The 14,810-nt window shown below is 35.3% G+C and overlaps 1 protein-coding gene, 1 long non-coding RNA gene and 1 pseudogene across 2 annotated transcripts; all 3 read left to right on the forward strand.

Moving 5' to 3' along the window:
• The first annotated feature begins 5,089 nt into the window (after positions 1–5,089).
• LOC130740027 (uncharacterized) lies at positions 5,090–7,198 on the forward strand. The gene is made up of 3 exons (XR_009020036.1): positions 5,090–5,398; positions 5,951–6,173; positions 6,736–7,198. It is a non-coding gene; the product is annotated as an uncharacterized LOC130740027 (long non-coding RNA).
• A 1,315-nt stretch (positions 7,199–8,513) lies between these two features.
• LOC130737089 (uncharacterized) lies at positions 8,514–9,236 on the forward strand (annotated as a pseudogene).
• Positions 9,237–9,993: 757 nt separating this feature from the next.
• On the forward strand, positions 9,994–11,584 carry LOC130740028 (F-box/kelch-repeat protein At1g23390-like). Its single transcript, XM_057592517.1, has one exon. It carries the CDS (start codon positions 10,159–10,161, stop codon positions 11,290–11,292), a length of 1,134 nt encoding a protein of 377 aa, XP_057448500.1. The 5' UTR covers positions 9,994–10,158; the 3' UTR covers positions 11,293–11,584.
• The last annotated feature ends 3,226 nt before the right edge of the window (positions 11,585–14,810 follow it).

Here is a 14,810-nt window from a genome sequence, read left to right on the forward strand (position 1 = left end):
TTAATCAGCTTATGTTCATGTTGTTCTCTTATGTACATGTTGTTTCCGGATTGATATTTTTGATTTTTTATCGGTTCGATGCTCACATTGGGTTTTGAGCTTGGGTTCGGGTAACCCGGAACCCAGGGGTTTGGGTTTGGGTTTGACTTTTGCACCCATATTAAATTTAGGTTTGGGTGTTAAGTTTGGGTTTGGGTGTGGGAATGACCAAACCCGCACCCACGGGGCCCATTGCCAACCCTACTTTGTATAGTCCCTTTAAAAAGACTTTAGGATTTTGGCATACTTCTTTTCAAAAAAAAAAAAAGATTTTGGCATACTTATAGTGTGTTACAATTTTTTGTGGTAATGTATAGATAGGGGTGGAAATAGGTCAGGCGGTTCGTCAGGGGCCTATGGCTCGGCTCGTTTGAGGCTCAGCCCGACTTGACTCGTTTACTAAAAAGGTCAGGCTTAGGCTTTTTAAAAAGCTTGTTTAACTAAAAATGTCAGGCCCAAACAATTTAAAAAGCCTATTTGGCCAGATAGGCCGACCTACTTATATATTATGTTATTAATAATATAAATATAATATAATTATATATATATATATATTTTTAAACTGATGTATACTTTAGTATAAAAGAAAACCCTAAGTCCATGCCCTAACCTAGACTAGAAACGTTCCAGACATATTCAGAATAGCACATCCTCAGCCGCACAGGACGCAGGCTGCAGCCAGTCACCACTGTTGATCTGTCGCTGCCAAGTCCACCTCTCTTGCAACGATATAGGTTTAGTTTTTAAAATGCAATGATACAAGTTTTTTTATTTGAAAAGAAAGTGCAATGACATATAAAATGCTTATTAGCCCGCTAGCCTAATGACATTCTTTTGATAAAATTGTCTGTTAAGTTAGGCTTTTAAGAAGGCTTGTAGGTCAGGTTAAACCTTAGAAAAGGCCAGCCAAGCCATAAAATTTGGCCTATTGATAGGTCACATGCCAGGCTTGGGCCACCAAAAGAGAATGCAGACCAGGCATAGGCCACGCAAAGCTTGGCTCGGCTCGACCTATTTTTCACCCCTATGTATAGATCTTACAAGTGGTATACGTGAGACTATTTCTTTATTTCACAATTAGTGCACTATATAAGCGGTAATAAACTAATCAAGCAGTATTTTCTATTTTCAAGAGTTAATATTTGAATTTCTAATTTCTAATTCATAATTCTTTTGTGACTGTATATTAGTATGAAACTTTCTTTATTAAATATTAAATATTGAGAGTGATTCTCACCAAGTGGTTGAGTTGCTGCAGGATTTTAATGTTTCATCTTCACACTAATATGGTGAAATTGCCTGGGATATTCAGCAGAAGATTTCAGACCATGGATCAATTGTGATCAAGAACATTCCGACGGAAGCTAACTCTTTGGTGGACTACCTTATTAAGGTGGTCTTAGCTCTCCTTTTTGGAACGCATTCTTTTGATGCGTCTTTTGGTGAGTGTCACTCACTGCTGCATAAAGACATGTTGTCTCCCTATTTCCCTTTTATAGGGCTTGTTGCTAGTTAGCTTTCTTTTTATTTCGGGACTGCCCCTCATTTGTAAAAAAAAAAAAAACTTTCTTTATTAAATATTAAATATTGTTATGGGACCTGAAACCCTGTGCAATTTGGTGGTGGGTCGTCCAAACTCCAGAGGTAAAGAAAGACCAAGTGGAATTGGTAGTGTTAATGACTTATGAGTAATCATAAGCAAGAAGTCTTTCGTTATTTCTCAAAGGTCGTGGGTCAATTATAGACTTATGAAGCTGAGGTGATACTTGCAATTTTTTAATTTTTCATTATTTTATTAATCTTGAGAGAGAACATTATAATTGACTTTTCTCTATAGGTGGGTTTGTGTGAATGCCAGAGAAAATCACTCTTAGAAATTACTACTAGTAGTACTTAACGATCTAGCAACATATGATTGCTTTCATCATGGAGGAAATTAATTGCCTAGGCCCTAGAGGCGGTGCATATCTATCAAGAGTCAAATTTATTAGCAGATTACTTGCCAAAAAAGGGTTATAATAAAGATAACAATTTGATAGATAATATATATTTTGTAGTACAGAAAATATCGATTTTTTTTATACATCAGAAAATTGAAAATATCAATTATAGTAGTATACAAAATTTCAAAAAATAAAAACTACAATCACTATATACTACTATACTTTATCATATAACTTCAATTTAATAATATATAATATATATTTTGAAGAAAAAAATCGATTATAAGATAACATACATATCCCGTAAAAAAAACATACATAAGAATTTCAAACTTAACTAAAACTTTATATTCACAATCACTGTGTCCCTCTCGCTTTTAGCGCGGGACAGAATTTTTTTATTTTTTGTGCACCGGAAAATTAACAAAACCGACAAAACAAACGAAAGAAAACAAAGGGAATAGCGCATGACTAGTTTATCCTTCAAAAGCAAATATTCCAACTCTGGAGGGGCAGCAGCTAGTTCTGAGACCCCTGTGGCCGTAGAGTAAGCACCATGGCGAGCAAGTCAATCAGCTGGACCATTTCCCTCTCTGTTGATCCAGTTCAGATTACACTGTCAATTCCTATTCAGAAGCTCTCAAATCTCACCAAAAACATCAGCATGATCATAGAGCCTCCAACGACATCGGACTTTTTAATTTTCATTTCTTTTTTATACATATAAAGATCAATTCCTACTATATTTCATTATTTTATTTCTTTATCCCGAAAAAAGGTGAGCTGTTGGCTAATAATTCAGTTCATATCCTTTAAAAAATTATTAAAGGGAGTAATTCTTACTAATGAGTTACTGCTATTCTGGTGGGAGATGTAAGTGTTGTTATGATGAACATTGTTAAAAGCTCTCACGTGCATAGAGATTCAAGTACCGGTGGTGCATTCATTTACTTTTTTAGTTTTTTAGTCCTAAATATTCACGCTTTAAAAAGAAATTCTCATTTATGTATTAAAGTATCTAAGATAAATATATTATGATTACTATTTCCAAATTTTTATTATTTTATCAATTGTATTCTTATGTTTATTTTGTTGAAAATTATAAAAATAACTTATTAAAGAAATAAATGCCACGTTGATAACAATTCGTTTGAATATGTAATATAGAAGAAAAAAAAAACATCGTAAACCATTCATATGTTAAAAACTAACAGAGAACTAAATATTATAAACAACACACAAGCGAAGCAGGAGAAAGGGGGAAGAACTCATATAAGAAAGGGAAATCTGTCAAATTTCATTAAACACCAAAGAAATGGGGGAGAAGAACAACAAGAAAAAAAAGGGAAACAACCCGCATAAGAAAGGAGAGAACCCTCTGTCAAATTTTCATGAAATCAGAGAAAGGAAGAAGGAGGAGGAGAAGAAGAGAGTGCGAGGAGGTACCTTGGAGGGGAACTGATCTCAAAGACGATGAATATCAATTCAGAGAATCTGGACGTTTCTAATTCCAAGCGAGGCAGGGCACACTCTTAGAAGACGTTTCAATTTCCCGCGTACCATATTGGGTTGGGGCAACTTTGATCAGGGTTTTTTTTTTTTTAAGTGTGGTTAGTCTAATTAGGGTTATAATAGGATCAATTTAACAGTAAGTTAACTCTGTTAAATAGAGTGGGGTGGTGTGTATATTTTCAATAAGAATGGGGCTATGTGTTTTTGTTGCAAACCTGGAGGGGGTAAGTGTATTTTACTCTTAATTTTTAGTTAACAACGCCCGTGTCTATATAAAAAGCTTTAAGACCGTTGAATAAGTTTTTCAGTTTTCATAGTATCAAGTTGAAACTTTAAACCTTGTATAATATATGCAGCGCAGGGTTATATATAGGCCCATTTAAATCGCGCATATATGCATCAATATAATTTAATAAGCTTATTAGTGAAACATTGCGGACTGAGTTCAAGTTACTAGTTGACAAAATTAAGTCTTCCTTTAAATGTTGATTATAAACTAATCAAATGATTTCCATCATCTCCCGGAGCTACATGTGCAGCTATTATAAACTAAATGTCAAATAATTGTGTATTTAAAATGATTAATTAACTTTAAATCAATCTAAGACTTTAATAAAAATGAATTTATAAGGTTTTGCTCGAGAGAAGCTGGAAGATGAGCTGCAAAGAGAATCCATCTCAATGATTCCCATTACGCAATGAAAATGTGATATTTTCAATTGCTAATTAAGTTTATCATAAACCGAGAAAAACTTTATCCGATCCACAAGTTAAAATTGTTTATTTGTAAATAAGCTTTATGTGCAAGTTTTAGCGCCGCATTGTGTTCTTCATCTTCTATACACTTCAATTCATCTTCTTTGTTTTCTTATTGTTGGTTACACACTTACACTATAATTCTTCTAAATTCACCTTCACATATTATTCTAATTAGTTATGAAGTAACTCTTGCGCCCTTTGTGCTAGCATTTAATACATCATTGCTTATAAAAAAAATAAAAATGAAAGTTCCTCTTGATTTAAGTCTCCACCAAATCAGATCCACATGAGTGATAATACATGATGTTGCATAAAATAGAGTGAATTTTGGATCTGCATTAAAGCGGGTTATGGATTTGAAGCAGGAGGAGAGTATGTGCTAGCTAGCAGGGTTATTGTGAATAAAGTGCATGTATGCACCACATGCACCAGCATCACCCTTAAAATGAAATATATCGTGCCCTTCGCCCTTAATTTTTTAACAATTTTTATCATGTCATGTCCATAATGGGACAAACTATAGTTAGAAATTGCACTTGATGTTGCTGCATTTTTTTAAAAGGTTGGTGCATGTTAGTTGTAGTTGTGCAACTTAAACACCAAAATCACATGTGTCTAAATTCTATAATACTTATCCGAACACCTCCTTAGAAACTATGAATAATCTACTACTTCTTATTCATGAGTTTGGATTTCACTATTCCTACAAAACAACCAATCACATTACGCCATCTGTCCTTCTTTTTGTTACCTTTTCAAATTTTGTTTTATTTTTTAATTGAAATCTGCCACTTCATAATTCAGATCTTCAACTTGGGATGTCAACTTTTAATCTGGTCCGTTGATTGAAAAATCCCAAATCAGATCTCTCATTTCGCCCACGTGAGGTTGCAGTGCCGCCTCCCTCCTCTCCGGATTCCATGGGGAAAGTACGACCTCACTTCTCTTCCACCTCCTTTCGTCTTCAATTTTCGCCCCTTTTCCCCGATTTCTCTCTATTGCGACTGTAGCAACATCACGTATTTCCCCTGCTCTAGCTGTGATCGACGTCACTCTGTTCAAAAGATGTATTTTTCACAATTTTCTGCTTCTTCCCGTGGCTTCTCCGGCGCTGGCTATCACATCTCCCGTCAACCATTGCGTGGGTAAGCTTCGTAACAGAGCTCGAACCCACTGTAGCTTAGCACATCTCATACGTTTGTTCCTAATTTCGTCCTTTATTTGAATTTTTTATCTGACCTTTTTTATTAGATGTCATTTCCATTCTGATTTGAAGTTGAGATTAGGTTTTTAGTTCTAGGGTTATAGGTCGATTGTTGTACACAACTTCTTCTCCTTTGAATTTTTTCTCATATCCATTTGCCTATAAATGCTCACACAACCCTTGCTGCACCACAATTCACTCCACCACAGTTCACACAATCCTCATTCTAACCTCTGATATGAATGGTGGTTTTAATTCGATCAAGAGCCTTATACCTGGAAGCGATCTGTGGAGAGTGAAAGTCAGGGTTCTTGAGGTGTGGGAGCTTTGTACTGTTGGAGAACCAATGAATCCATTTGGTATCCAGATGGTTCTCCTTGATGCTGAGGTTGCTTGAATCTTTGTATTAGCGGCAAATTGTTTATTATTGTTACTGATTATTGATTGTTGATTTCTAAAGATTTGCTTACAATGTTTCATTCTTCTTTTTTAGGACCTCCAAAGTGAGGGAACCATATGCATTTAATAAAGTTTTCAGCAGTAGTTGGTGGAGTAAGAAGCCTATGTTATGCAGGAGCAAGATTATGCATTAGGCTAGGAGCTTTGGACATTTAGAGGGAATGAGCAAAAAGTTAGAACATGAATTAGGCAAGAGACAGAACCCCTTGGACATTTTTCTTATCCCAATACAATGGTGACTGCCGCCTAACATGATGGTAATCAAACCAATATTAAATTGTTTTCATTATAGTTTGCTGCTGCATTTTAAATTCCTATTTGAGCTGGAACAAATTCAAAATCAACAGATAATGAATGTTTTCCAAATATAAGAAAGAAACTTAGGCCAATAATGTTCCATTAGAAATTGTTGTACCTTTTTGTGTTCTGTCTGTAAACTAATGAACTTGGAAATTTTGTTCATGATTAGTGAGTTCCTTGGCAATTAGCTGATAAGTTAGAGATTGTGTGTTTGGTGTTGCATGTGTAGTGTGTGGATAAGTTAAAGTATTTGGTATAAAATATGTGTATTGTGGATAAATTTGTATACAAGACATGTACTTTCATATGACATTTATAAACCAAGTATATAGTTTGTATACTTTCAATTGTATACAAGAGTGCATGAAACATGACGAGATTACTTTTGTTTTGTTTTGTTATGAATCATGCATTTAATAACTGTTCCTAGTGATCATGTTATTCCTTTGATGAGCATGAAGAATTTACTTTTCAATAGGAGAGTTATTAATTTGTGGTGTTGAATTGGATTTACTGTAGATTCTGTAGCTTCACTTTATATGCTTACTGCTTCTATTCAGTAGAAGAACATATGGTAAAAGCGGGATGCACACCTTCAAGGCTGCTGTTAATCTTTGTTCTAATTCTAATATCTCTATTTTGGTAAATTGTTTTAGCCGAGTAAATCTTTATTCATACGAATAAAACCCCTTATATAGTGACATTTCACAACTTAAAAGAAAAAAAAAAGAAAATCGTTTTGTTCTTTTGCCCTATGTCTTTTTTTTCTTTCTCTTGCCATGTTTTTTCTTCAACAGTGAGTTTTAGGATTAGGCTTGAGTTTGACCCCTTAAAATATATACTGATAACTTTTAGTCTTTTGGTGTTAAACATTGAATAATAACTGTAAGGAGAAGCATTTCAGTAGATCATTCTGTCTCTGCTTTCTTAGTTTCTTTTTCCATACAACTTTTTAATCTTTCTGTGACTGCTACTTTTGACAACGCAGCATTACCATAGCAGTCCGAGGGATACATCCAAGTATTTCTTGATGGATGATTACAAAAACATCCTTTCTTAAAAGGATTGCAATAGCAAAGGACAAAAAGTTTATATTGAGTTTTGTCACCATTGGGTTCAATAGGGACCAAATCTTGCACTTTAGCGTGGGCCAAAAGAGGGCTATGATTCACATATGACCCAACAATATGAGGTGAGTCTAAGCCGCAGTAGCTGTTGTTGTTAAGTAGTATATTTTTATCAAGTGGATAGTCTACCTTTGTCAGTATGTGATACCTGTGTAAGTATGTGGTCTAATTCTATGGTTATGCAGGGGTTATCAAAAGCTAGCTGCCTTGGGAGATTTCTGTGAACTTTCTATTTTCTGATTTTTGGGTTTGCTCTCTCTCTCTCTCATGATAGAATTTCTTGGACATCCATTTGCTTGGTTTGATCATTATGTGCTCTTTTGTTTTATCCATCACAAGAAGCAGATCAAACTGCTGCCTAAAGTATTCTTTCTAGCTTTAAGAAAAACTTTTGTATTGTTCGCCTAATTTTGGGATTTATCAATAGCTAAGTTTCTGTTTGATGCACTACTATAATAGTTATAGAATTAGTTTTCATGAAATTGACTTGAATAAAATGGATTTGGAATTTGATGTCATTGTATTGTTGTGCAAGCTAAGATCTAATACTTTACAAATATAAGATAAGAAGTCAATGGGGTAATCAAATAGAAGTTTGCAGAGAAAGCTTAGGCCTTTTAATCCTATAACTAACCCCGTTAGAGATCAATTTTCCCTTTTGCCTACAACCCCAAGGATTGAAAAGAATGGTTTGAGTGAATAGCAAATAATGTCTAAGTCAAACTATATAAGCTAGATAAGTAATGCAGTGATTTCAGCTGTTTGTTACCTATATAAATTTTGAAAAGTAAGTCCTACTTATGTAATCTGCTCTTACTATAATCTGTTTACCACTTTTATTGAGGTTGTTTCTTCAAAAGCATTCATTTAGTTGGAGAGACTTAAAAACTAAGTTAATCATCTATGCAGAATTGTGAACTCAAAGAATTCGTGAAGCTATTTCGGCACATGCAGTCTTATCTCTTCCAGGAACTGATTGATTAATTCTAGCTCTATAAGGTGACTTTTGTTGCATTTGGACTGTATGCTGTTCCAATTGGATGTTTTAAAGAAATGTAATATTTACAAACAGAGTTTCCTTAACATTAACAAGCAAAGGGATTGGGCAGATTTGCACCATTCAAGTTTTGTTTTCTCTCTTACACAATAACTTTATTTACTCTTTTCTCAATGCTCCCCTTTCAGGCTGTTTATTTTGTTCACCATCGATTTCGGAGGCGGGACAAAAGAACCAATTTGCTTTTGTCTTTGTTCTCCAATTTGGATAAACTTTTGGCACCAAAGACCATGTCACATCAGCTTATGGGTTGGTATCCTTGCATTACACAAAACATTGAGTGATCAACCAAGGAATCCCTTGGTTGTTGCTGCATTTAGACTTGCAGTTCATAGTGGTGGAAATTTGTTGGAAGCAGTAGACATATCTAGGAGGATCAACAAACCGCATGATGACAGATTTCTTGAATTATAAATTATTAGATACTTCAGATCTGGATGCAGAGGCTTTGGCAGATGAGATTTTGGATCTTGCGGAGTCTGTTAAAGAGTCACTGTTACAGATGACAACTAGGCATATGGTATCTCAAGCTATGGCTGACTATCCTCAAGCTCCTCATTCAGATATGGTTTTCATCCCTTTAGGAATGTACCTAAAAGCTGTCAGTATTTTTGATTGTTTAAGAGCAAGGGTTGGTAGGAAATTTTTGTCAAAGCAAGGTAGAAAAACTGATTTTGAGTCCTTAGCTGCAAGAAGTACGACACATGTTAGCAATGGTTGTATTTGATACTGTATATCCACTGCACTGGGACCCAGATCAGTCTTGAAAGTGCACTGAATTTGCTGGAGACAATTTGAAGTTTATTAGTAAATGAAATTGTGAGAAAGTTGATGCTGGTGTAGGCATTCTATCAGTGAGACATAAATGAAAGATAATAATAATATATAAGTGTTTCACTAATTAAAATTGTATGTTGTAGTAAATATATCATTGTATCATTCTCTATATATATATATATATCAATACTCAATGATTATAGTTAACAATTGATTCGGTAAAAATTTACCCGTGCATCGCACGGGCAAACGGGCTCTATCCTAGTTACAAATAAAACAAGAAAATGTATTTTCTAAGGCTCTGACAACTATAAAACTAAAAGAAAAAAAACTTTGTATATGATAATTATATTTAAACTTTAGTTAAATATTATTTCTTATTTGGTAGTATGTATACATTGGTATATTTTTAAAAGCAAGTGTTAGTGGTTAGTTGTTAGTAAATTAGAAAATTCCTTCAAATTTCTTTTATAGGATTCGAATTCTGGACCATCCCCTCCCCAACTCTTATGTCCCCTAACTCTTTCCACTTGAACTAACAGTCAGGGACATAACTAGTTAGAAATTGCATGCATGGTCATTGGTACTCCTTCTTAATAACCACATGTTCATCTTTTAATTATTAATATTTTCAATCTCAAACTTGATTGTAGTAAACTACAGTATTATATACAAAAATATTAAGAAATTAAAAAGGGAGTGTGCAAGCAGAAATGGTTGCTAGCATTTTCTCAATATATAGAAATTTATTAATTGGTTCGATTGTTCGAAGGAGTCAATGAGTGAGTTACCAAGACACCCGTTCACATTCTGACACGGATGACGTGGCACCCACCCACCATTGGTCACACTGATTCATGCGATTTCCAATTTTCAATTCTCTTTTCCCACCCAAGGCACCATTATATAAACCTGCACACCTCTGTTTCTCTTTCACTCTCACATCACCACAACCACAACCAGAAGAACTAGCTTGCAACAATGGCAGCTCAATGGGAATTAGCAGAAGAAGCACCCATCCATGGAGATGTCTTAGAGACAATCCTCTCACACGTGCCACTCATCCACTTGGTCCCCGCTTGTCACGTGTCAAACACATGGAAGCATGCGGTGTTTTCCTCACTCGCTCACACCAGAACCATTAAGCCATGGCTAATCATCCTCACACAGAGCACTCGTGCCTCGCACGTGATAACCGCGCACGCTTACGATCCTCGCTCGCACGTGTGGGTGGAGATGAAACTACCCCACCCTTTGAAGGGCCACCCCTCCGCCACCGCCGCCGTCCGATCATCTCACTCCACGCTGCTCTACACTCTCTCCCCCGCCGAATTCGCCTTCTCCATCGACGCGCTGCATCTCGACTGGCACCACGCTCCCGCCCCACGCGTGTGGCGTACTGACCCGATCGTGGCGCGAGTTGGACAGCGCGTGGTGGTAGCTGGCGGCGCGTGTGACTTCGAGGATGACCCGCTGGCGGTGGAGATGTATGACATGGAGAGTAACACCTGGGTGATGTGCCAGTCCATGCCGGCTATGCTGAAGGGCTCGTCGGGGTCGACGTGGCTTTCGGTCGCCGTCGCCGGAGAGGCGGTGCTTGTGACGGAGGAAAGCTCCGGTATGACGTTTTGTTTTGACACGGTTTCGATGAAGTGGGATGGGCCGTATGATCTTTGTCCTGACCAGAGTGTTGGTTACTGCGTTACGGGGATGTTAGGGAAGAGGTTGATGGTGGCGGGGGTGGTGGGGGACGGTGAGGACGTGAAAGCGGTGAAGCTGTGGGCGGTTAAGGGGGGGTTGGGTTCGGGAATGATGGAGGAAGTGGGTGAGATGCCGGAGGAGCTGTTGGAGAAGTTCAAAGGTGATTCTGATGAGTTGGGTTCGTTGGAGGTGACTTGGGTTGGGAATTTTGTTTACTTGCGGAACACGTTGGAGATTGAGGAGTTGGTGATGTGTGAAGTTGTGAATGGGAGTAGGTGTGAGTGGAGGAGTGTGCGCAACGCCGCTGTGGATGGCGGCACAAGGATGGTGGTTTGCGGCAGCGAAGTGCGCTTGGAGGATCTGCAAAGCGCAATGGTTTCTGGGATTCAAACATTTCGTACAAAAGAATTATGAAATGGGCGAGTTGATTGTTCTCATGGGTCGGCGTCTACCATTTAGTTCGCTGGCTGCATGATGATAAATTAATTTTACGGCAATCTGTTGTGGAGATATTTTATTCAACACCAAACCTGTGTGTTGATTATTGAAGTTGATTTTTCTTTGTCTCGTTGAAATTTAAGTCTTGTTTGTTTTGCTTCGGATTTTACCTTGTTTTGAGCGAGAATAACCATGTTTGGTGTTTCCTCAACAAGGTTTTTTTTCTGTCTGAGCAGAATATTTGAATCGGAATTTGGTTTCAGTGGAATTAAGCAATGCTCTTTGTGAATTAGAGGTGTTAATTTTTTTTTCTTCTGTTTATGCTTTTTATTGTAAACCAAACCGATCATTAGTGTTCATTTGTTCTCTGTTTGTGTTGACATTGGCTTAAAAAATGACTCCGTTTGATTATCGTTTGAACTTCTTCAATTGACAAAACCAACTACCTTTTTTATTTTTTTACGTTTACTTCCTGAAATGGATGAAAGGGTAGGTTAAACATAAAATGTATAATAGAATTAAAAGTGAAAACGATGGAAAGGATTCATGTGTTAAAAGAGTAGAAATGAGGATGGCGTTTTTGTTTGTGATTCAACATATGAGATTGGAAAGAGATGAAGGAAATTGCATTTGAATGAATGAGCTAGTTATTTAACTCACTCAAAGAAAATATTAAGTAAAATCATCTTATTTTAGGTTAGGTATTTCAGTCATATTTTTACATATGTCTTTAAAAATTCTAACTAATTACACGTGTCAAGATATAATTGGTTTTTTATAACTCTTGTCTTGACATATTTTTTTACTTGCAGATATCTTATTTAAATCAAGAACATTCATATTATAGTTGGGCTAATTCTTTCAAAAGGTTTTTTTTTTCCATCTACAAAATTTGTACATGAGACATTGCTTTAGGAGAATCATCTGATGGTTGACTCTTGACATTTAGTTCAACATGCATGTTAATTTTATTTTTTGAATTTACATTGGCTCTTAAACTGTCGTCTTAATTAAAAAGTAAGATGGTCATTTTCACTTCTTCTCTCAGTGGACAAAACATAACCCCTTGAACTATTTTTTCGTTTACATCAAGGGTAGGTTAAACAGAAAATTTATAATATAGTAGAAATGAGAGTGACAGTTTTGTTTTTGTGATTAAACATGTGAAATTAGAAAAAAGTTGAACGAAGTGCATTTGAATAAATAATTTTAATTTTTCTGCTATTTTTTTTTTCATCAAAACAATTTTGTTGTCAATGCGTAGTGTAAGTGGTCCACTGCCCATTGTTTGCTCGCAAAGGCCCAAAGTAGATGAAGGCCCTTGGACTTGGTAAGGACGGTTGATAAATAAATAAAAAAACTTGTAACGACGTTGGTAATGTAGATAGTTTTTTTTTAATCCACAATTTTTTTTGAAACTGAACACTATCCATATTGATAAAAAAAAAAAAGGCTTAAATGCACTTTTGGACCCTCATGTTTTAATTTTTTGCGATTATCAACCCTCATCTTTTTTTTCTACGAATGAGAACCCTATTCTTTCAAAACGCTGCACCGTTTACCCTTCCGTCCAAATCCGTCAAAAACTTGACGGAACACGCTGATATGACCTTCCACGTGGATAAAAGGGGGATTTAAAAAAATGGCTTAAATGCACTTTTGGACCCTCAAGTTTACATTTTTTGCGATTGTTGACCCTGATCTTATTTTTAGTTTGAATGGAAACCCTAATCTTTCAAAACGTTGCACCGTTTACCCTTCCGTCAGAAGGCCAGGTAAGTGGGTTCCGTCAAGTTTTTGACGGATTTGGACGAAAGGGTAAACGGTGCAACATTTTGAAAGATTAGGGTCTTCACTCGTAGAAAAATAAGATCATGGTCAACAATCACAAAAAATATAAACTTGGGGGTCCAAAAGTGCATTTAAGCCTAAAAAAAAATATTGTTTTTTGTATCACCCTTTCATTTAATTTTTTTCAAAACTCTCATAAAGATACATATCAGTATATCACTAATCACTATGCACCAAAAAATAAATAGATACATACCATGCACAATCAGGCTCAGAAACTAATTTTTTTATATTTCAAAAAAAACTAATTTTTTTAAAGGAAAAAATCATATGTCAAAAAATTGTTTTCAGAATGTAATTTATTTTTATGCTTCAAGAATTAGTTTTCAAAATGAAATTTATTTTAATGTATATGTTTTAGAAATTCTTTTCCGGAACATAAAAATATAAACTGTATCTTTCATCGAACAAAAAAAAGTCTATATCTCAGAAACTAGTTAGAAAAACATTATTAGATGTACACTATCTTTTCTTTTGAACATAATGTACACTGTCACTGCATATATTTAAATTCATATAAATGATTGCACATTGAAAGTAGGTAAAGAAAAATTGAATACGTTTTTGTAGTTGAGAGATTAGGTCGTTATGAACAACGACATCCCAAAATTAACAATAAAAATGAAAGAGTGTGTGTTGTGTGGTCGTGGAGCAGTTGGTGGATTGTTGAGTGGTCTTGAAGCCTTAAACGAATGAAATGAGTTGAAGGAGGTCAAATGCATAATTAGGTAAGCATCGTGATCAAATGTGTCTCCCCTGTTCAACAAAGAGTCATGAGTTTAGTTGTTAGAAGAATCGCAATCGAATGAAGAAAAGAGATCTTTGAATTCTTGTGAGTGATAACTGATAAGATACATCATACATCATGGAATGGGAACCCATGCCAAAGTTGGTTATCTTTATCCTTTGGAACGCTATGACATTTAGGCATCCATTCCATTTTCATTAATGTTATGTTCCCACCCAATATTCACCTACACACAATGATAAAGTGAAAAATGTGAAATATAATGTGTAGCATGATGATAAAGGGAAAAAATGATTTATTTCCGAAGCACAAAAAAATAAAAGGAAAAAAATGATAAGAAGAAAATATTTAAAGTACAATAAAAGAGAAAATGAGTGTGAATATAATAAAATTATTATATTTTACAACTTCAGCACGAGCCTCTATACTTAAAATTATTTTGGATTGTCTACAGGAATTTCACGACTGAACAAATAGATCCTCTTTTAATACTCCAATCATTTTTAAATATTGCATTTTTTTATAAGCGTGTTTGATTATCTATTAAGGCTATGTTTGACATGTCATTTCAGCTAGCTTATAACTTATTTGAGTAGCTTAAAAGCTCTTCAAAAGTGTTTGGTGAATGAGTTTATTTCAGTACCTTATAAGCTATAAGTTACCTGAGATAGCTTATAGCTTATTAAATTTATTCTCATTTTTATCCTTATTATTTTATTAAAATTCCACCATTACCCTTATATATTTATAAATACACTAAACCAATTTTCCCCTCACACTTACGTATGCAGTTCCCGCCATCATTCTCGCCACACCGCTGCGCACTACAAATATTAAAAATATTATATTAAGATGATAAATAACTTGAGTTAATAAAAATATTTAATGTGATAAT

The sequence above is a fragment of the Lotus japonicus genome, chromosome 2 (genome assembly GCF_012489685.1).
Source record: "Lotus japonicus ecotype B-129 chromosome 2, LjGifu_v1.2".
NCBI classification, from domain to species: Eukaryota; Viridiplantae; Streptophyta; class Magnoliopsida; order Fabales; family Fabaceae; genus Lotus; species Lotus japonicus.

Excerpts from the sequence above, each read along its gene's own strand:
- LOC130740028 (XM_057592517.1), top strand. The coding sequence starts at position 10,159 with ATGGCAGCTCAATGGGAATTAGCAGAAGAAGCACCCATCCATGGAGAT.